The 22,763-nt window shown below is 50.6% G+C and overlaps 1 protein-coding gene across 3 annotated transcripts in view; it reads left to right on the forward strand.

Moving 5' to 3' along the window:
- The window catches only part of LOC106574692 (BCL-6 corepressor), a 63,191-nt gene that overhangs the window by 25,639 nt on the left and 14,789 nt on the right, over window positions 1–22,763 (forward strand). For 2 of the 3 annotated variants that reach the window (XM_045697990.2, XM_045697994.2), the window contains 4 exons: window positions 3,685–4,100; window positions 7,590–7,868; window positions 20,226–20,392; window positions 20,538–20,683. In XM_045697990.2, coding sequence (XP_045553946.2) covers window positions 3,685–4,100; window positions 7,590–7,868; window positions 20,226–20,392; window positions 20,538–20,683 — 1,008 coding nt within the window. The remainder of the gene's footprint in view (window positions 1–3,684; window positions 4,101–7,589; window positions 7,869–20,225; window positions 20,393–20,537; window positions 20,684–22,763) is intronic. The other variant, XM_045697991.2, reaches the window with a different exon arrangement.

Here is a 22,763-nt window from a genome sequence, read left to right on the forward strand (position 1 = left end):
TTTGGGTCTTCTAGAGTTTGGGTTTTTGTATAATAATAATCGTTCCAACCATCCTTTCTGGCAGATGTTGACAAGCGTTTTCAGTTGAGTCACGGAGGCAATGGGCTGTGTGGATGTGGAATGCATGATAATCATGTTCTTTACAACCGTCCATAAAGAACAATAACCCCACATTTTATTGACTCAACATCAGTAAAAGCCACTCCAGCGCTGTAGTGTTGAGTCACTCACTGCATTCAGCACCATGAATGTATTTCACTGTGCATTTCACTGCACCTATCTTATTTGTTAAATATTTTGGGGACGAGCTTTGCTCCCATTTTCCACCTTTTTCACTGTAGGCTGCGGGCGTGTTGCCTTGGCTAAACGACCTTGAAGATTGGCCTGTCGCCAGCTAGCTAGCGTAGCCTACATGTTGTATGTTCCCTTTGGGGTTACAGAGAGAACAGAGCTCAGGGAAGTGGGCTGAGCAGTGAACGTGAAACACGAGGTGTTGGTGTGGAAACGAAGGCAGTAGGCAGCCGTTTTGGGGATATGTTAGTGGTTGTCTGGGTTACAGACGGCTTGTACCTCTCTCTCTCCTCTCTAGATTTCTGTCTGTCTGAGTCTCTTGCTCTCTCTCACACAACGTTCTCTCTCTCTCTCTACCTCTCTCTACCTCTCTCTCTACCTCTCTCTACCTCTCTCTACCTCTCTACCTCTCTCTGGCTCTTAAACGATATCGCCGTGGCAACTCGTGCCTGGGCATAATGAGGCGTGAGATTCCACCGTTAATAACACTGGTAGTTCAACCAGCAGTTCTCTCTCTCTCTCTGCTTTTTTCAGTTTTTTCTCTCTCTGCCAGCCAATGTATTTTTTTCTCTCACTTTCTCATCTCAGCGTCTCCAATTTAGCATCTCTGATTTATTTCTGCTAGTCACCTGTTCATTCTCTCTCTCCTCTCTCCTCTCTCTCTCTCTCTCTCTCTCTCTCTCTCTCTCTCTCTCTCTCTCCTCTCTCTCTCTCTCTCTCTCTCTCTCTCTCTCTCCTTGATATCGTATCCTTCTTCCTTGTCTTCAGGAAAGAGTCTAAAAGAGTCTCCACCTGACGTATGGAACATGCAGAGGTGTGTGTCAGTCAAACTGCTCTTCTCTGAATCACTTCTCGGCCATGTTGCATTCTAATGGTTGTTTAACGAACCTACAAGCAAACACACACACACACACACACACACACACACACACACACACACACACACTCTCAACGGTCCACAAATAGATAGCTGCTTTGCAACAGACACACACACACTCCTTTGCAACCCCTGTGCTACACACACCCCTCAGTCAGACACACACACACACACATCCTCTGTGTAAGTGACTAGACACTACACATTTACCCCCCACCCTTTCCATTAGTCTCGTTTGTCAGGGCGTTTAGAGGTGTGTTCAACGCCCCTCCACGTTGTCCCAGGGTTTGTCAGGGCGTTTAGAGGTGTGTTCAACGCCCCTCCACGTTGTCCCAGGGTTTGTCAGGGCGTTTAGAGGTGTGTTCAACGCTCCTCCACGTTGTCCCAGGGTTTGTCAGGGCGTTTAGAGGTGTGTTCAACGCCCCTCCACGTTGTCCCAGGGTTTGTCAGGGCGTTTAGAGGTGTGTTCAACGCTCCTCCACGTTGTCCCAGGGTTTGTCAGGGCGTTTAGAGGTGTGTTCAACGCCCCTCCACGTTGTCCCAGGGTTTGTCAGGGCGTTTAGAGGTGTGTTCAACGCTCCTCCACGTTGTCCCAGGGTTTGTCAGGGCGTTTAGAGGTGTGTTCAACGCTCCTCCACGTTGTCCCAGGGTTTGTCAGGGCGTTTAGAGGTGTGTTCAACGCCCCTCCACGTTGTCCCAGGGTTTGTCAGGGCGTTTAGAGGTGTGTTCAAGGCTCATCCACGTTGTCCCAGGGTTTGTCAGGGTGCGTTGACTAATTTGAAGATGTGCAGCTGCACCCCAGGCAGATAAGAGCCCTGTTAAACCTTGAGTGGTGTGAAAGGGGTTGAATAGGATGAGGGGTGACATGATGTTTAAAGTGGGTCCTCTAAGCCCTGGAGGAAACACAACAGTACAGGGTATTAATTACACCTTATTGGAGAAGGGAAGCGGTTTACACACCACACGCTACACCTCTCTGGAGACTTTTCCCTGTGCTGGGGGGGGGTCAGAGGTAGCTTGGGGATAATGGGCATCGCCCTCCATACGGCGAGACAGGTTCACACACACACGTACAAACACACTCGTGTGTGTGTGTGTGTGTGTGTGTGTGTGTGTGTGTGTGTGTGTGTGTGTGTGTGTGTGTGTTTGTTCTCTGCAGATAGGAATTGTTTGGTGGTAAGCAGAACATGTGCCTATTGTTGTCATGGTACCCAGTCTGTCCATAGAGTTCTTGAGACACAATATAGAACATGTCTCCCACCATGTCTCCTCCATTTAGCCCCTCCTCCATTCACTAGGAAAGAGCTGTGGTGTGTGACCAGGTAAGTGTGAGAACGAGTGCGTGTGTGTGGTGGATTGGCCTCTCCCCTCTGGATATCCTCAGAGGAGGAGGAGGAGGGGAGGAGGAAGGCCATTTGCAGCGAGCCTCCCGCCCAGCACGATAAATCATTTACCAGATGGACGAGTTAAACCTCCCCACTGGCTCTCTGAAACCGCCTCTCCTTCTCTTCACCATGTGTGTGTGTGTGTGTGTGTGTGTGTGTGTGTGTGTGTGTGTGTGTGTGTGTGTGTGTGTTGCAGCTGCACCCAGGGTCTGTCATTTCGTATGTTTCATGCTGCTGTTGGTGCACGTAATGGAAAACAGCTGATACACACCCTCCTCTCGCTTCCCCCCCACTCCCTCGTGTTTTCTCTCGCTCTCACTCTCTCCTGCACCCTCCTCTCTCTTCCCCCCACTCCCTCGTGTTTTCTCTCGCTCTCACTCTCTCCTGCACCCTCCTCTCTCTTCCCCCCACTCCCTCGTGTTTTCTCTCGCTCTCTCCTGCACCCTCCTCTCTCTACCCCCCACTCCCTCGTGTTTTCTCTCGCTCTCACTCTCTCCTGCACTCCCTCTCGCTCTTTGTTCTGCTCGTTCTCCCTCCCCCGCTCGTTCGCTCTCTCTCGCGCTCTCTCTCTCTCTCGCGCTCTTTGTCTCGCAGGCTAGCTGCCCTTTTTTGCAATCACTCTCCATCTCTTGCCCACCCGATCTCTCTCACCTCTCTCTGTTTGCCCTCTCTTTTTCCCTCTCTGTCATATTTCATATATCCCTCCTGTATCCCATAACCCCCTCTAGATCCCCAGATACCACGGACGTCTTCGTGAGAACATCACTCCAGCATTCAGCCCCAGCCCTCTCTGTCCCATCACATTCCCTAACGAGACCTTGGAGGAATGTCGACGTACATGCTTGTTTTGTTTTCATCCTAGATAAAAGAGACACTTGGAAAAGAACAGAGCCGTTTTTTCTGGTGTTGGCTGTTGCACATGGCCTTGAAACAAACAATAGTCCATTCTATCTTTATCAGGTCCACCAGGTGTGTTGGTGCTGGGCTGGAACAAAAGCCTCCACTCCCAGTAGTGCCAGGGGATAAGTAGTATTTGTAGTGTAATTTAGCTGGTTGTATTTGCTCTGTGGGAGATGGTTCTGTTTTCCGGGACTTGATCAGCTAATCTCTCCCATCCCTCCCTCTGTCTAGTGGTGCTGCCATCTGTTCCTCTGACCCCAGCGCATCGGGACCGCCTCTCCCGGACCCCGTCCAACACCCCTGTCAGAAGACCACCCCTCCAGACCAACATCCCTGCCCTCACCCCCTTTCACTCCCTGGCCCCTGCACACCCCCACATCACCCTCACCCCCAGCCCTCCACGGCTGTCAGACAAGAGACAGAGGCTAAAAGAACACCGCAGGACCAGTGCTCTGGGACTGGGATCCCCCCACCTCGGCCCTCACCCCGACCATGACCCCAACCCAACGGGGGACCTGTTGGCCCCCAGACTCCGTCGGCACGGCGACCAGGACAAGCCCAAGGGCAAGCGGCAGTGCAAGACTAAACACACCAGGGAGAGGCTGGGGCTGGGGAATGAAGAACTGAGGGAAGAGAGGGAGAATAAGGTGAGTGGACACACTCTCTTGCGGAAACATTCTCTCTCTCTCTCTGTTTTTTTGTCGTCCTCTCTCCCAGTGTGTGAGAGATCGAGTCCTCTGTGTGTTCCACTGTGTGTTCCCATTGGCTGAACCCCCCCCCCCCCCCCCCCCCGGGCAGAGCTCCTTAAATATGCTTCAAATCACAACCATGTTGATTATTACAATTATGGAGGTTATTGGAGCTCACTGGGAAAGCTCAGAGGGAGGTGTGCTTGGGGTCACCGTGAGTCTGTGTGTGTGTGTGTCGCTGCTGTGACCTCCCCCTGCTCTGAACACAATCCGCCCCAGACTGGAAGAGGAGGAGGGATGGAAGGAGTGAGGGAGTGAGGAAGGGAAAGAGGGCGGAGGGTGAGTGAGCTTTAGAGGTCTGGACTGTGTGACGGACGCACATTCTCCACAAAACACAGCAACCCCAGGTAGCGGGAATGGGCCTCGGCTTGTGTGTCATGTCTGTGAGAGCCTTGTCTCTGGCTATATAGATCACAATACTGAGTATACTGCAGGAGTTGTGCTGTGTGAGTTATGTGTGTGTGTGCTGGCGTGTCTGTCCGGCCAGCCCTGAAGAATTACCCAGTGCAGCAGCTGTCAGCACGGCACCTGCAGAATCACACCACGTGTACACACACACACACACTCACTCACAGCCCTCCTCCCCGAGCCTCTCTCCTCCTCTTTCCTCCTTCCGCCTGCTGCGGAATTCACACACACACACACACACACACACACACACACACACACACACACACACACACACACACACACAGAGAGATCTCTCCGGGGCAGACGCGGTGGCTGTATCCTGTTTGCCGTTCGCTGGCTGCTGCCGTCGCTGACAGACGTGTCCAAACACACACACAATGTGCAGATCTGTATCATGAACGCATCGTCACGTCTTTCATGTTACTTTCCTTTTAGAAGCGTCGCATTCATTTAACGTGTCTTCAGAATGTGTCAAATCAGAATGCGGAGCCTAAATATGGAGGCGTTTTCAGATCCCATTTAAAATATAGCATTTTATAATCTCATACATGGATGTGATATTTACATAAAACATTGTCACGCTCAGGGTAACAATCTAGATGGCCAACCATCAACTATTGATACTAACTGGATAACCAACCATCAACTATTGATATTAACTGGATAACCAACCATCAACTATTGATACTAACTGGATAACCAACCATCAACTATTGATATTAACTGGATAACCAACCATCAACTATTGATATTAACTGGATAACCAACCATCAACTATTGATACTAACTGGATAACCAACCATCAACTATTGATACTAACTGGATAACCAACCATCAACTATTGATATTAACTGGATAACCAACCATCAACTATTGATGTTAACTGGATAACCAACCATCAACTATTGATATTAACTGGATAACCAACCATCAACTATTGATGTTAACTGGATAACCAACCATCAACTATTGATGTTAACTGGATAAGCAACCATCAACTATTGATGTTAACTGGATAACCAACCATCAACTATTGATATTAACTGGATAACCAACCATCAACTATTGATGTTAACTGGATAACCAACCATCAACTATTGATATTAACTGGATAACCAACCATCAACTATTGATATTAACTGGATAACCAACCATCAACTATTGATGTTAACTGGATAACCAACCATCAACTATTGATGTTAACTGGATAACCAACCATCAACTATTGATATTAACTGGATAACCAACCATCAACTATTGATATTAACTGGATAACCAACCATCAACTATTGATGTTAACTGGATAACCAACCATCAACTATTGATGTTAACTGGATAAGCAACCATCAACTATTGATATTAACTGGATAACCAACCATCAACTATTGATATTAACTGGATAACCAACCATCAACTATTGATGTTAACTGGATAACCAACCATCAACTATTGATGTTAACTGGATAACCAACCATCAACTATTGATGTTAACTGGATAACCAACCATCAACTATTGATGTTAACTGGATAACCAACCATCAACTATTGATGTTAACTGGATGGCCAACCATCAACTATTGATGTTAACTGGATGGCCAACCATCAACTATTGATGCTAACTGGATGGCCAACCATCAACTATTGATGCTAACTGGATGGCCAACCATCAACTATTGATGCTAACTGGATGGCCAACCATCAACTATTGATGCTAACTGGATGGCCAACCATCAACTATTGATGCTAACTGGATAACCAACCATCAACTATTGATGCTAACTGGATAACCAACCATCAACTATTGATGCTAACTGGATAACCAACCATCAACTATTGATGTTAACTGGATAACCAACCATCAACTATTGATGTTAACTGGATAACCAACCATCAACTATTGATGCTAACTGGATGGCCAACCATCAACTATTGATGCTAACTGGATGGCCAACCATCAACTATTGATGCTAACTGGATGGCCAACCATCAACTATTGATGCTAACTGGATGGCCAACCATTGATGCTAACTGGATGGCCAAACTATTGATGCTAACTGGATGGCCAACCATCAGAAATGTGTTGAAGATATATTAGTAGAATTTGTAACCACAGTGTGTTGCAATAATGGCTGTCTTTGCCCTAACTTATAACAGTGTTACAAAGGTAGCGTCTGAGAATATCAGCTTTTTGTTAGGAGCTTTACATTTTGGACTAACAATTGGGTGCGTGTGTGTTTCCTGGGGCATTTCTGGCGGTGGGCAGTCAGGTCACGATCTCGCCCCCCCCTCTCCCCCATCTCTCTGTGACAAGCCAGTGCTCATGGTTATAAATGACTTTGCGAGGCCACGGCCAGGGCCCCTGGAGAAGAGCTGACATTTATTAGGCCGCCACCGCGCAGCCACCACGTGTGTGTGTGTGTAGGGCCCGTAGTGCACACACACACACACAACCTGTGGTCGGGAATAATTAGCACTTCACCCTAGACTAGACCAGCGACCCTAATCTCCATAGAGGGAGAGAAAGAAGGAGTAGGAAAGAAGGAGGGAGAGAGAAGAAGAAAAGGAAGTGGAGGACAGCATAAAGGATAACCTCTGCAGAGAGGGTGAGGACAGAGAGGGAGGGATGGAGGAGAGCAGCTCAGACTGTAAAAATAGAGGGAAGGGGAGTCTGAAAGAGGGACAGCGCTCTGATAACCTCAGAATCATGTTCCTCTTTGACTCTTTCTCTCCTCTCCTCCTCCTCTCTCTGTTCTGTTGTTCCCCCACTCCACGGCCATGTGTTAGGTGTGTCAGTATGGGACGAGCCCGTGGGGCAGCGTCTTGTCGAGCAACACATCTTCCATGGAAATCTTCCACACACACATACTGAGAACGCTATCCTCTTTCCTGTGTGTGTGGAAGATTTCTATGGAAGATCTGTCATGCAGACAATTAATAATATGTTCTCCCTCTCTCTCCCTCCCCCATCACACACAGCAGGTCAAGGAAAAGCACTGCAGCGAGAAGCGGAGGAGGTCTTCATCCCTGTCGGATTACTCCCACTCCTCCCCCGCCCCCCCTCTCACCCCGCCCCCCCAGCTCAGCCCTCTGCCCAGCCCTCCAGAGACCCAGGACCGCACGCCAACCCCCTCCAACCCCCCGGTGCCCACCTCTACCCCTGCCAGCCGCTCCATGCCTCCCGAGGCCCGCAGGCTCATCGTCAACAAGAACGCAGGAGAGACCCTGCTGCAGAGGGCTTCCCGCCTAGGATACGAGGTAAGATGATTTGATAACATATGTGGAAGGGCTGTGTGGGGTGCTAGTGTGTTGATGTGAAGGGCTTACTGGGTGGTAGTGTGTTGATGTGAAGGGCTGTACTGGGTGCTAGTGTGTTGATGTGAAGGGCTGTACTGGGGTGCTAGTGTGTTGATGTGAAGGGCTGTGTGGGGTGCTAGTGTGTTGATATGAAGGGCTGTGTGGGGTGCTAGTGTGTTGATATGAAGGGCTGTGTGGGGTGCTAGTGTGTTGATGTGAAGGGCTGTGTGGGGTGCTAGTGTGTTGGTGTGAAGGGCTGTACTGGGTGCTAGTGTGTTGATGTGAAGGGCTGTGTGGGGTGCTAGTGTGTTGATGTGAAGGGCTGTACTGGGTGCTAGTGTGTTGGTGTGAAGGGCTGTGTGGGGTGCTAGTGTGTTGATGTGAAGGACTGTGTGGGGTGTTAGTGTGTTGGTGTGAAGGGCTGTGTGGGGTGCTAGTGTGTTGATGTGAAGGGCTGTACTGGGTGCTAGTGTGTTGGTGTGAAGGGCTGTGTGGGGTGCTAGTGTGTTGGTGTGAAGGGCTGTGTGGGGTGCTAGTGTGTTGATGTGAAGAGCTGTGTGGGGTGCTAGTCTGTTGGTGTGAAGGGCTGTGTGGGGTGCTAGTGTGTTGATGTGAAGGACTGTGTGGGGTGTTAGTGTGTTGGTGTGAAGGGCTGTGTGGGGTGCTAGTGTGTTGGTGTGAAGAGCTGTACTGGGTGCTAGTGTGTTGATGTGAAGGGCTGTACTGGGTGCTAGTGTGTTGATGTGAAGGGCTGTGTGGGGTGTTAGTGTGTTGGTGTGAAGGGCTGTGTGGGGTGTTAGTGTGTTGGTGTGAAGGGCTGTACTGGGTGCTAGTGTGTTGGTGTGAAGGGCTGTGTGGGGTGCTAGTGTGTTGGTGTGAAGCGCTGTACTGGGTGCTAGTGTGTTGGTGTGAAGGGCTGTACTGGGTGCTAGTGTGTTGGTGTGAAGGGCTGTACTGGGTGCTAGTGTGTTGATGTGAAGGGCTGTACTGGGTGCTAGTGTGTTGGTTTGAAGGGCTGTGTGGGGTGTTAGTGTGTTGGTGTGAAGGGCTGTACTGGGTGCTAGTGTGTTGGTGTGAAGGACTGTGTGGGGTGCTAGTGTGTTGATGTGAAGGGCTGTGTGGGGTGCTAGTGTGTTGATGTGAAGGGCTGTGTGGGGTGCTAGTGTGTTGGTGTGAAGGGCTGTGTGGGGTGTTAGTGTGTTGGTGTGAAGGGCTGTACTGGGTGCTAGTGTGTTGATGTGAAGGGCTGTGTGGGGTGCTAGTGTGTTGGTGTGAAGGGCTGTGTGGGGTGCTAGTGTGTTGATGTGAAGGGCTGTACTGGGTGCTAGTGTGTTGGTGTGAAGGGCTGTACTGGGTGCTAGTGTGTTGGTGTGAAGGGCTGTGTGGGGTGCTAATGTGTTGATGTGAAGGGCTGTACTGGGTGCTAGTGTGTTGATGTGAAGGGCTGCGTGGGGTGCTAGTGTGTTGGTGTGAAGGGCTGTACGGGGTGCTAGTGTGTTGGTGTGAAGGGCTGTACTGGGTGCTAGTGTGTTGGTGTGAAGGGCTGTACTGGGTGCTAGTGTGTTGGTGTGAAGGGCTGTACTGGGTGCTAGTGTGTTGGTGTGAAGGGCTGTACTGGGTGCTAGTGTGTTGGTGTGAAAGGCTGTACTGTGTGTTGGTGTGAAGGGCTGTACTGGGTGCTAGTGTGTTGATGTGAAGGGCTGTGTGGGGTGCTAGTGTGTTGGTGTGAAGCGCTGTACTGGGTGCTAGTGTGTTGGTGTGAAGGGCTGTACTGGGTGCTAGTGTGTTGGTGTGAAGGGCTGTACTGGGTGCTAGTGTGTTGGTGTGAAGGGCTGTACTGGGTGCTAGTGTGTTGGTGTGAAGGGCTGTACTGGGTGCTAGTGTGTTGGTGTGAAGGGCTGTACTGGGTGCTAGTGTGTTGATGTGAAGAGCTGTGTGGGGTGCTAGTGTGTTGGTGTGAAGGGCTGTACTGGGTGCTAGTGTGTTGGTGTGAAGGCTGTACTGGGTGCTAGTGTGTTGGTGTGAAGGGCTGTACTGGGTGCTAGTGTGTTGGTGTGAAAGGCTGTACTGTGTGTTGGTGTGAAGGGCTGTACTGGGTGGTAGTGTGTTGGTGTGAAGGGCTGTACTGGGTGCTAGTGTGTTGGTGTGAAGGGCTGTACTGGGTGCTAGTGTGTTGGTGTGAAGGGCTGTACTGGGTGCTAGTGTGTTGGTGTGAAGGGCTGTACTGGGTGCTAGTGTGTTGGTGTGAAGGGCTGTACTGGGTGCTAGTGTGTTGGTGTGAAGGGCTGTACTGGGTGCTAGTGTGTTGATGTGAAGAGCTGTGTGGGGTGCTAGTGTGTTGGTGTGAAGGGCTGTACTGGGTGCTAGTGTGTTGGTGTGAAGGCTGTACTGGGTGCTAGTGTGTTGGTGTGAAGGGCTGTACTGGGTGCTAGTGTGTTGGTGTGAAAGGCTGTACTGTGTGTTGGTGTGAAGGGCTGTACTGGGTGGTAGTGTGTTGGTGTGAAGGGCTGTACTGGGTGCTAGTGTGTTGGTGTGAAGGGCTGTACTGGGTGCTAGTGTGTTGATGTGAAGGGCTGTACTGGGTGCTAGTGTGTTGGTGTGAAGGGCTGTACTGGGTGCTAGTGTGTTGGTGTGAAGGGCTGTACTGGGTGCTAGTGTGTTGGTTTGAAGGGCTGTACTGGGTGGTAGTGTGTTGGTTTGAAGGGCTGTACTGGGTGCTAGTGTGTTGGTGTGAAAGGCTGTACTTGGTGCTAGTGTGTTGGTGTGAAGGGCTGTACTGGGTGCTAGTGTGTTGGTGTGAAGGGCTGTACTGGGTGCTAGTGTGTTGGTGTGAAGGCTGTACTGGGTGCTAGTGTGTTGGTGTGAAGGGCTGTACTGGGTGCTAGTGTGTTGGTGTGAAAGGCTGTACTGTGTGTTGGTGTGAAGGGCTGTACTGGGTGGTAGTGTGTTGGTGTGAAGGGCTGTACTGGGTGCTAGTGTGTTGGTGTGAAGGGCTGTACTGGGTGCTAGTGTGTTGGTGTGAAGGGCTGTACTGGGTGCTAGTGTGTTGGTGTGAAAGGCTGTACTTGGTGCTAGTGTGTTGGTTTGTTCTTCTGTCTCTCTCTCCCTGGGTTGTTGTCGTTCATTCTCTCCATCTCGTTCAGTTTACGTCTGCTAGTTCTCCCTCCCTCCCTCCCTCCCTCCCTCCCTCCCTCCCTCCCTCCCTCCCTCCCTCCCTCTCTCTCTCTCCCTCCTTCCACATTCCCATCTCTTTACTTGTCTAAGAGATGAGAGGCCATGTGAGAGCCCTCCACCAGGCACGGAGCTCAGAGCAGTCTCCTAGCTAGCATACACACACACACACACACACACACACACACACACACACACACACACACACACACACACACACACTGCTTTCTCTCTCTCTCTCTCTCTCTCATCACACACACACTCACTCACTCTCTCACTCTCTCACACACACACACACACACACACTGCTCTCCCACTTACACTCACCCCGCTCTCTCTCACACACAGACTTGCTGGAGTACGGCTCTGCTCTCTTCTCTCTCCAAATCTCCAGTAGCTCTTAACCCTTTCCTACCACATCCACCCAGTTTGCCAAAACGACATAAAAAAAAGTGTCCCTAAAAAAACACACAATTTGGATAAAAATTCCTCTTCTCCCTTTCCTGGTCTAAACCCTGGGAATATTAGGAACATTGGGATTAAGGCCGTCCATGACTAATTTGTCCCCCCAGATTAATGAGCCTGTGGATTAGTTCCAGCAGGGCTGCCTGAAAGGACTGGCACCCGCTCGCAGGAAACCAACCATTAATGCTGTTTGGACCGCATGACTCGTCCTCTCCCTCCCTTCCTCCTCCCTTCATCCCGTCTTCTTACTCTCCAAAGCAAAACATCGTAGTTTTAAAGAAGACTGCAGTACAAAGACAACCTTTTGAGACGCGGGGAGATGAGATGAGCTGGGGGTAGAGAGGGTCTCAAATTGAATGTGGTTTTTACCTGAGGTGGACAGCAGGACAGATAGTTGGTGTTGGAGGGAATTGGTAGTGTGTTCTATGAAATGCGAAGATAAAACGGTTTGGAGGTGGTATAAATGGTTTCCCTCTAGATCAAAGGTAGGGTTGGTTTTAGTAGACCAGAGTCTGTGGCCAGGGTTTTGAGAGTGTGTGTGTGTGTGTGTGTGTGCTCTCCGTAGTGTGTGTACTGGAGGCAGTGAGGCATGCGCTCCAGACGGAGCTCTTTGATTTATACGAGAGGAGAGGAGGAGGAGGAGGAGGAGGGCAGATTTAATCCTGTAGAGTCCACTCTCCTCCTCCCGTCCCTTGTTCTTCTTCTCCTCCGCTAGCCCTGTCCACCCCTGAGCCCTCTCTCCCTGCCTCGTTCCCCGCTCGGCACCGCTAGACATGGCTGCTGTGTTTGAGCGTAAACCCAACGGCATCTTGTTTTTCTAGCCTTCAGGGTTTTTTCCTCCCCTCCCTCCGTCTCTCCCTCCCTCCCTTCCTCCCTCTCCCCCTCCCTCGCTTCCTCCCGCTCTCTCTCTCTCTCCCTCCCTCCCTCGCCCCCTCCCTCGCTTCCTCCCGCTCTCTCTCTCCCTCCTTCGCTTCCTCCCTCCCTCTCTCCCTGGCTCCCTCCCTCGCTTCCTCCCTCCCTCTCTCCCTGGCTCCCTCCCTCCCTCCTTCAGCGAGCCCCCGACAGGAAGCTTTTCTAACTGCCTGCGTGTGATAAGCCACAAGCAGCTCCCTGGGGCCGCCCTCTCTCTCTCTCTCTCTCTCTCTCTCTCTCTCTCTCTCTCTCTCTCTCTCTCTCTCTCTCTCTCACGCACACAGCGCAGCGCAGCACGGCACAGCGCAGCAGACAGTGAGCACTGTAGAGAATGCAAGAGAGAGAGGAAGACTGTGAAATACGACAGGGCTGCGAGGCCGGGCCTTTCAACGCGCCGCTCCCTCCCTCTCCTCTCCCACTTCCTCTCCTCCTCCCCCTCCACTCCACACGCTGGGCTTGCCGCCTGCCCGCCTGCTTTCGTTTCACAGCCCCTCCAAAACAAATTCCAGTCAGTGTGCAAAACGGGGAGGCTCCGTTGGATCGATCTCTCCCGCAATCTTCACACTTGTATCACTTAGCCTTAGGATTGCCTTTAATTACACACTCATAGCGCACACACTCACTCACTCACTCACTCAATCACACCACACGCATGCAAATTCACACTCTGATTGTGAAATATCACTCCGGCAGCAGTGCAGAATCTCAATTCCCGTTGGATAGTGTGTGTGTGTGTGTGTGTGTGTGTGTGTGTGTGTGTGTGTGTGTGTGTGTGATGTATATATCTACAGTGAGTCTTGTGTATTTGCGTGTGGTTTTGGAGTGCAGTGTTTGTGAGTGGAATGAGAATCTGTGGTGAGGCATGGCGTTGGTTTGTGCTTCTTACTGTGGTTTTTATCTGCTTGAATGGTTGACGTTGGTCATGCAGCCATTTCCATAGTCTCTCTGATCACAGCATCTATTCATTATTAGAACTGGGAGAGAGCAGCTATCATTTCACCACTAATAATATTTAGATTTTATTCAGCTGTTTGGCTTTGTCTTATTTATTCAGATGAATTGGGTGTATTTGTTAAATAGGGAATATCTAGATCATTTGTGACTTTGTTTGCCGTTAAAATAAGCGATAGGATCCACCATGTTGCTTTCTTCTGTCATGTATGTGAGGTCAATGTTCATGGACGGAAGGAGGTGAGGGAAGGAGGTGAGGGAAGGAGGTGAGGGAAGGAGGTGAGGGAAGGAGGTGAGGGAAGGGTAGAAAGTGCATAGTACTGAGACTGGTCCTCCTGTCTTTGTGTTGTCACTCTCTTGTCACCGACCAGCTAGCAGCGCCATACAAACACACACACACTCGACACAGTGTGTCTCCACTCAACACACACACACACACACTCGACACAGTGTGTCTCCACTCAACACACACACACACAGCCCTACCGGCTGTAGCGCTTACATTTTAGTCATTTAGCAAACGCTTATCCAGAGTGACTTACAGTAGTGAGTACATACATTTAATCTAATATTTTTGTATTTTAATTTGACTGGTCCTCCGTGGGAATAGAACCCACAATGCTCTACCAACTGAGCTACACGGCGACCAGCCAAAAGCCCTTTGACATGCATACACACAAACACTCACTTCCTGCATGTTTCAGAATCCTTTAGTCTTTGCGATGCGTGTCGCGATACATGAGTAGTCTCTCTCTCTCTCTCTCTCTCTCTCTCTCTCTCTCTCTCTCTCTCTCTCTCTCTCTCTCTCTCTCTCTCTCTCTCTCTCTCTCTCTCTCTCTCTCTCTCTCTCTCTCTCTCTCTCACAATCCTGCCGTGCCAAGGATGCCAATGGGATATGTTAACGAGGCTGGGTTGAAAATGAGTCAAGGCTTTGTCCTGTACATGCCAGAACTAATACACACACACACCGGGATGGGCACACCTAATTATACTCATTTGCATGCTTACGTGTCCAAAGTAACTGATTGTCTTGACACATGCTATCCATAAAAAACCCTGTAGGGTTTACTTCCTCAAGAGTTCACACGAATGACCTTTAAAAACACACGTGCTGCACATTCAATACAGACACTCATAAAGGCTAACAAACACCTATAGCTCTGCCCTCTAAAAATGCATGCTCACGCCATCTCTTTCACCCGCTCGCTCTCTCTCTCTCTCTCTACACACACACTCACACACACACACACACACACACACACTCACACACACACACACACACACACACACACACACACACACACACACACACACACACACACACACACACACACACACACAAACCCTTATGTGAGAGTGCTGTAGGGTGTTATCTCAGCTTGTATCCTCCTCTCTTGTCTGTCTGCCAGACCTCAGAGACACAGCCGTTAAGACACATCCCCAGTCCGTACACACACACACACACACACACACACACCCTCTCCATATCCCCAGGCCCCCCACTGCTCTCTCGACACCCCCCCCCCCCCTCCCTCTCGCCACACTCCCCCTTCAACGCTGTACTCCCACTCACTGGCTGAATGAGTACAAGAAAAAAGCCAGAGAAACGAGAGGGAGAAAGGAGAGATCACGCCCCGCTCAATTAAAAGCTCCACTTAGTGTGCCCCGGCCTTTTCACGCTCCCCTCTCCCCCTCTTTTTTTCCCCTCTTCTCCCTGCTCCTCTGTTCTTTTCTCTCCATCGTAATACACTGTGTGGTCTCCTAGTCTTTGTCTGCTGGTGAATGCAGGGTAAAATTAGAACCAGCATCAGAGAGCGCTCTAAACCACGCTGTTGTTTTTCACTTCCTGATTATCTAAACGGCACCGGCCTAGATGACGCTTAGGACACAGTGAAAAATGGACAGTATGCCTGTGTAGCGTGTGTGTATGTCCGAGTGTGCGTGTGTCCCAGTCTGTCAAGTGTTAGTAGATGAGAAACAAGGCTTCAGCATTCTCAAGGTTGGAATCGCTCTCTCGCTCTCCTCGCTCTAACCTCCATATGCATTTCAATTCTAACACTTCTTTGTGAGACTTGTCTATCATACCTTATGTGTGGGTTTGTGAGGGAGTTAGGTAGGTAGTGTGTGGTTGTGTTCTCTAGGTGATAGAGTAGCTAGAGGGTTAACAGTCTGTGGGGGGGGGGGGGGGCCTGGGGGAGTGAGCTGGAAGGCCATCCGCCCTGAAGAGGAAGAGATTAAAGAGGAACTATGAAAGGAGAGAGGGAGGTGGGTGTTTTACTGCGGCGGGAAAGAAATCAACAACCCTGTGCTCCCCACTGCACTCCTCTCCTCTGGCGGCCATTAAAGCTGTGCTTTATCATGTGTTTAATGCCCCGCTTAGCTCCAACGACCGACCAGCCGGCTGGAAAACAGACAGACCTCCACAGCTCACTACAACCCGCTGTGCTTTTAATATGTGGAACTGTACCATGTACACGTTCATAGCAAAATTAGGCCTAGTAGCTACCACACCACAGTAGTAGACTAGTAGCTACCACACCACAGTAGTAGACTAGTAGCTACCACACCACAGTAGTAGACTAGTAGCTACCACACCACAGTAGTAGACTAGTAGCTACCACACCACAGTAGTAGACTAGTAGCTACCACATCACAGTAGTAGACTAGTAGCTACCACATCACAGTAGTAGACTAGTAGCTACCACACCACAGTAGTAGACTAGTAGCTACCACACCACAGTAGTAGACTAGTAGCTACCACACCACAGTAGTAGACTAGTAGCTACCACACCACAGTAGTAGACTAGTAGCTACCACACCACAGTAGTAGACTAGTAGCTACCACACCACAGTAGTAGACTAGTAGCTACCACACCACAGTAGTAGACTAGTAGCTACCACACCACAGTAGTAGACTAGTAGCTACCACACCACAGTAGTAGACTAGTAGCTACCACACCACAGTAGTAGACTAGTAGCTACCACACCACAGTAGTAGACTAGTAGCTACCACACCACAGTAGTAGACTAGTAGCTACCACACCACAGTAGTAGACTAGTAGCTACCGCACCACAGTTAGTAGCTACCGCACCACAGTTAGTAGCTACCGCACCACAGTTAGTAGCTACCGCACCACAGTTAGTAGCTACCGCACCACAGTTAGTAGCTACCGCACCACAGTTAGTAGCTACCGCACCACAGTTAGTAGCTACCGCACCACAGTTAGTAGCTACCGCACCACAGTTAGTAGCTACCGCACACATCAGTTAGTAGACTAGTTGCTACCCGCACCACAGTAGTAGACTAGTTGCTACCGCACCACAGTAGTAGACTAGTTGCTACCGCACCACAGTAGTAGACTAGTAGCTACCACTATAGTAGACTAGTGGCGGCCGCGCCACTGTAGTAGACTGGTGGGGCCGGGCCACGGTAGTAGACTGGTGGAGGCCGGGCCACGGTAGTAGACTGGTGGAGGCCGGGCCACGGTAGTAGACTGGTGGCGGCCGGGCCACGGTAGTAGACTGGTGGCGGCCGGGCCACGGTAGTAGACTGGTGGCGGCCGGGCCACGGTAGTAGACTGGTGGCGGCCGGGCCACGGTAGTAGACTGGTGGCGGCCGGGCCACGGTAGTCGACAACTATAAAGCAGCTCTTGAGCAACGAGGCGGAGGACACCGTTTGCTTTCAGTGCTGAAGTGTTGGAGTTGAAGTAGTGTGTTTGAGTGGAGAGGGACTGCAGGGCTTATGTTTGAGCACTGTTGGTGAGCTGTTTTTTGGAGAAGAGTCCATTTGAGAAGAGTGGGGGCTGCTGGTCGTTTGAACACTGTGTACTGTGTTATGCAGTGGCAGTTCTAGACCATTTCAACTGGGGGGGCCAAGCTGGGGCCAGTTGTACTGTTAGAGGGGCCAGTTACATTAGACTTTATTGTTGTCATATCGTTTTCTTCACTGCATTGCAGGCATTAGCAGGCAAAAGACCATGTTCCGCGTTGCCACTGTCTAATAACGGATGTAAAAAACTATTGCTATCGTTCTTATGAAAAAAATATTTCATACTCCACATTTAGGGGGGGCACAAGGGGGTCCAAAATCAAAATGGTTGTCACAGGGGCACTGCCAGTGAACCGCTAGTGGTGTTATGGTATATGTTGTTGTCCACCAGGCATGCCAACCGCAATGTTGGCTCTCGCTGTTTAGCGCTTAAGTCACGGCACTGGCAGTAGCAGGAGTTGGACTCATTTGTTGCCACGGCAGCCGCATGACCACGCTGCATCTTTAGATATAGACTGTGTGTGTGTGTGTGTGTGTGTGTGTGTGTGTGTGTGTGTGTGTGTGTGTGTGTGTGTGTGTGTGTGTGTGTGTGTGTGTGTGTGTGTGTGTGTGTGTCGCGCTCAGCACACAGCACGGCGGTGGGGAGCTGTGAATGAATTCTATGAATACGGGTCGGGAGGGAGGGAGGGCACGTCAAAGCAGCGCTACGCTAGCTGAATGCTAATGTCCGTTTCTGCTCTCTGTGTGGAGCGCTGCTGCAAGTCTCTGTCTTTCTCGCTATCTTTCTCTGGACCTGTCTCTCTTTCCACGCTTCGCTGCCCAGGTTCCTTCTGTTTGTCTGGGGTTGTGTGTGGTTTGATGCTAGCCACACTGGGCTGACTGGTAGGGCGTGTGTGGTTTGTTAACGATGCTAGCCGCGCTGCGCAGCGCTGTCTGACACAGGTAAATGAGCACATAGACAGAAGAGAGACCGCTGTTGACTTGATGCTTATTTGGCTTTATTCTGCTGCTCTCATTCTGACTGGATTCTATCATTATCAATATACTACAGGACTACATATTTCCGTTATCGAGGACTTTTTAGGTATATACATTCATATGCCATGCTATGTTGTCTTAGGTCTCTCTTTACGTAGTGGTGTGGTGTCTTGTCGTGATGTGTGTTTTGTCCTATATTTACATTTTTAATCCCAGCCCCGGTCCCCGCAGGAGGCGTTTTGCCTTCTGGTAGGCCGTCATTGTAAATAAGAATGTGTTCTTAACTGACTTGCCTTGTTCAATAAAGGTTAAATAAATAAATAAAATGTTCGCCTTGTGTTAGCCATAGTCACCTTTTTTGGTCAGGCCTTGGAGTCAGCAAACTGTCTATAGAATTGCAATTAATTCTAATTCTTTCCCACTGTGACTCATGACATGAGTCATGTTAAAGGGATACTTCAGGATTTTGGCAATGTTTCCCAGGAGTCAGAAGAACTCGTGGATACCATGTATGTCTCCGCATGCGGTTTGAACGAAGTTTCTAACTATCGCAACTGTAATTGCTAACTAAAGTTATCGCAATGCCTGGAAGTGTCTACCTCTAATTTACTTCATACTGGACTCAAACATACAAATGGTATCTGCAAGTTCATCTGAGACTGGGGAAGTAAATAAAGGGCCAAAATCACGAAGTATCCTCTTAAGGCCAGGCACAGAAAGTGAAAGTAAGTGAATTTGAAATTGAATCCCTCCACAATGGAAAAATAATTGGCTTTTTTTTTTTATTCCAAACATGAATTCAATTTGGTTTAATCCCCTTTACTCAATGGAGTTGGGTGGGGAGAAACAATTTAATGGCCCCTGCTTCCCTGCTGTTGGGTTAAAGGATCTCTCTGCTAGGAGGCATTCCGGCTCAAACATACTCTCCAGTGGCTCAGAATTCCAGGTTTTTAGGAGCAACTGCGCAGCCATTGTGGATATGGTCCATAACTGGCCAGCCTGAGCCATCATACACAGCCATCCAAATCCATTACCCAGATGTTAGTAGAAAATATATGGGACCGTTCAGGAGGGACAGATTGACTGGGCTATTTTGAGCCGCCCAGGCAGCCGTTTGATAAGACTTATTGAAAAATGAAAGGCTCTGCGACCACTCCACAGCATTTGCATAGAGATGGGAATCAGAGCGGAGGCTCCTGTAATGGCTTACCTTCCACTGCCCTGGTTGAGAGGATGAGGGATGACAACCGCACAGATCCAGTTCTCTGGACCAGTTCCAGTTCGATCTCTCTTGGACACCATCTTCTGATATTAGAAGGACTGGCTAAGAGGGGCTAGGTAGGGTTGAGCCAGTCTGATACAGATCGTGTCGTATGTACTATACTGAGGAATAACACGGAGTCTGGGGTTAAGTTGGATCTTAGAATGAACCTAATGAACCCAAGAGATTGTTCTCATTCAAATGTGTCGTCGGTTTGATCTAAATCTAACTTCCTACAGCTGTTGATGAATTTCACCCTTGTCAGTGTGTACCCATATTTCTTTTCAGCTTCATTGAATTGAATGGAATTTTGAATGGAACTGGAAGATGTGGACTAAAGCACCGTATTCCATTCAGAGCCCTATGAACTTCCCTAACCCCTCTGTCCCCTGTCTGTGGAGACCCTAACCCCTCTGTCCCCTGTCTGTGGAGACCCTAACCCCTCTGTCCCCTGTCTGTGGAGACCCTAACCCCTCTGTCCCCTGTCTGTGGAGACCCTAACCCCTCTGTCCCCTGTCTGTGGAGACCCTAACCCCTCTGTCCCCTGTCTGTGGAGACCCTAACCCCTCTGTCCCCTGTCTGTGGAGACCCTAACCCCTCTGTCCCCTGTCTGTGGAGACCCTAACCCCTCTGTCTGTGGAGACCCTAACCCCTCTGTCTGTGGAGACCCTAACCCCTCTGTCTGTGGAGACCCTAACCCCTCTGTCTGTGGAGACCCTAATCCCTCTGTCCCCTGTCTGTGGAGACCCTAACCCCTCTGTCCCCTGTCTGTGGAGACCCTAACCCCTCTGTTCTCTGTGGCTTATCTAGGATGTAGTGCTGTACTGCCTGGAGAACAGGGTGTGTGACGTCAATCACCGTGACAACGCGGGCTACTGTGCGCTGCACGAGGCATGTGCACGTGGCTGGCTTGCTATCACTCAGCACCTGCTGGAGCACGGTGCCGACGTCAACTGTAGCGCCCAGGAAGGCACCAGGTAGACACACACACACACACACACTTAAGCATGGACACTCCCTTTCTCTCTCACTAACACACAGGCCAGACATATGGACACGGACAGTTACCTTCCAAGGCTCTGTACATAACGTGTGGCGTGTCTGTCTCTCTCCCCCCCCCAGGCCCCTCCATGACGCCGTAGAGAATGACCATCTGGAAGTGGTCCGTCTGCTGCTGTCCTACGGAGCTGACCCCACCCTGGCTACATACTCTGGCCGCAGCCTCCTCCGCATGACCCACTCCCCCGGCATGGAGGGATTCCTCTCTGGTGAGACTGCTTTAGAGATGGTTTGTGTTCCTCATCTGTGGGGGACACAGTATCATCCTCGGGAGTTGCCCCGCGTTACCCCACTATCAGGTTACTTAGCAACAGCTGTAGCGGGGTCGTCCTCTAAGGGCTGGCCCTTGTGAGCGGTGCAGTGATGGGGGAGAGAGGTTGCCTGACGACTCAAACGGAATACTTCCACTGTTCTATGCTCACTACATACTTCAGTCTGAGACTGCCGTCAGGGAGGTCGTTGGTGGGGATGTCAAAATGAGGGTTGTTGTACAAAACAAAGTCACCGGTGATTGGATCATCGCTAACCAATCGGTGTAGCAAAGCCAATGACGAACTTTCAAAACACCGCTTTGCCTACATGTGTTCTGGCTCTGGCCCAACCCAGCGGCTTCTGGGGGCCAGGACAGGGAACTGACGGCCTCATTACACACCCAGACACACACACCCAGACACACACACCCAGGCACCACACAGACACACACACACACAGACACACACACAGACACACACCCAGGCACCACACAGTTTAAATGGATGGTGAAGAGATATACCAAGGGGAAGTAGAGGACAGCGTTCCATTGAGTGCTTGAGAGAACCGCAGTGAGCTAGCATCCCTCTCTTCCTCTCTCTCCCTCCCTCTCTTCCTCCGTCCATCCGTTCTCCTCCCCGGCTATTTCAGGGCATTATTAATCAGCCCTGCTCTGGCGCACACACTATCACACACTCTCTCAAACACACACACACTTTCCTTCTCTTACACACACTCCAGCAGCGAATTCCAAACGGTGCCTAGTTTACTCCACTAACCTAACCTGATCTGTGCTTCCCAGAGAGAGAGAGAGAAAACACACAACAAATCCAATTCATTTAGGCAAAAAGGGGGATTAGAATTTCCCCCTTCAGTTCAATTTCACGGTGGCCCACAGTGCTGCTTCAGCTCCAGCCCTCTCTGCCTCTCTGCCTCTCTCCACTCACTAATCCTCAAGTGTTGATGAGTTGATACTATTTTACATAAGCCTGCCCACTAGGAGCAACCCAGAACCCTCTAGGAGCACTCCCTCCCTCCTTGTCCTCTCCTCTCCTCCCTCCCTTTCGTCTCCTCTCTCTCTTCCCTCTGGCCTTTCTGTCCTCTCCTCCCTCCCTGGACTCTCCTCTCTCTCTCTCCCTGGACTCTCCTCTCTCTCTCTCCCTGGACTCTCCTCTCTCTCCCTCCCTGGACTCTCCTCTCTCTCTCCCTCCCTGGACTCTCCTCTCTCTCTCCCTCCCTGGACTCTCCTCTCTCTCTCCCTCCCTGGACTCTCCTCTCTCTCTCCCTCCCTGGACTCTCCTCTCTCTCTCCCTCCTGGACTCTCCTCTCTCTCCCTTCCCTCCTGGACTCCTCTCTCTCCCTGGACTCTCCTCTCTCTCTCTCTCTCTCTCTCTCTCCCTCCCTGGACTCTCCTCTCTCTCCCTCCCTGGACTCTCCTCTCTCTCCCTCCCTGGACTCTCCTCTCTCTCTCCCTCCCTGGACTCTCCTCTCTCTCTCCCTCCCTGGACTCTCCTCTCTCTCTCTCTCTCTCTCCCTCCCTGGACTCTCCTCTCTCTCTCCCTCCCTGGACTCTCCTCTCTCTCTCTCTCTCTCTCCCTCCCTGGACTCTCCTCTCTCTCCCTCCCTGGACTCCCCTCTCTCTCTCTCTCTCTCTCCCTCCCTGGACTCCCCTCTCTCTCTCTCTCTCTCTCCCTCCCTGGACTCTCCTCTCTCTCCCTTCCCTCCCTGGACTCCCCTCTCTCTCTCTTTCTCTCTCCCTCCCTGGACTCCCCTCTCTCTCTCTCTCCCTTCCCTCCCTGGACTCTCCTCTCTCTCTCTCTCTCTCTCTCTCTCCTCCCTGGACTCTCCTCTCTCTCTCTCTCTCTCTCTCTCTCTCTCTCCCTTCCCTCCCTGGCCTCTAGGCCTTCTACAGGGATTCTCTGGGATTTTGTTTCCTAATCCTGTTGTTTATTTGCGAGGTAGATCCCTCGTTCCCAAATGCCGTGGACTGAGCAGGGAAACAATAGAACAGCTGAAATAGCCGTGTGTTTCCGTGTGTGG

The sequence above is a fragment of the Salmo salar genome, chromosome 16 (genome assembly GCF_965601325.2).
Source record: "Salmo salar chromosome 16, fSalSal1, whole genome shotgun sequence".
Classification (NCBI taxonomy): domain Eukaryota; kingdom Metazoa; phylum Chordata; class Actinopteri; order Salmoniformes; family Salmonidae; genus Salmo; species Salmo salar.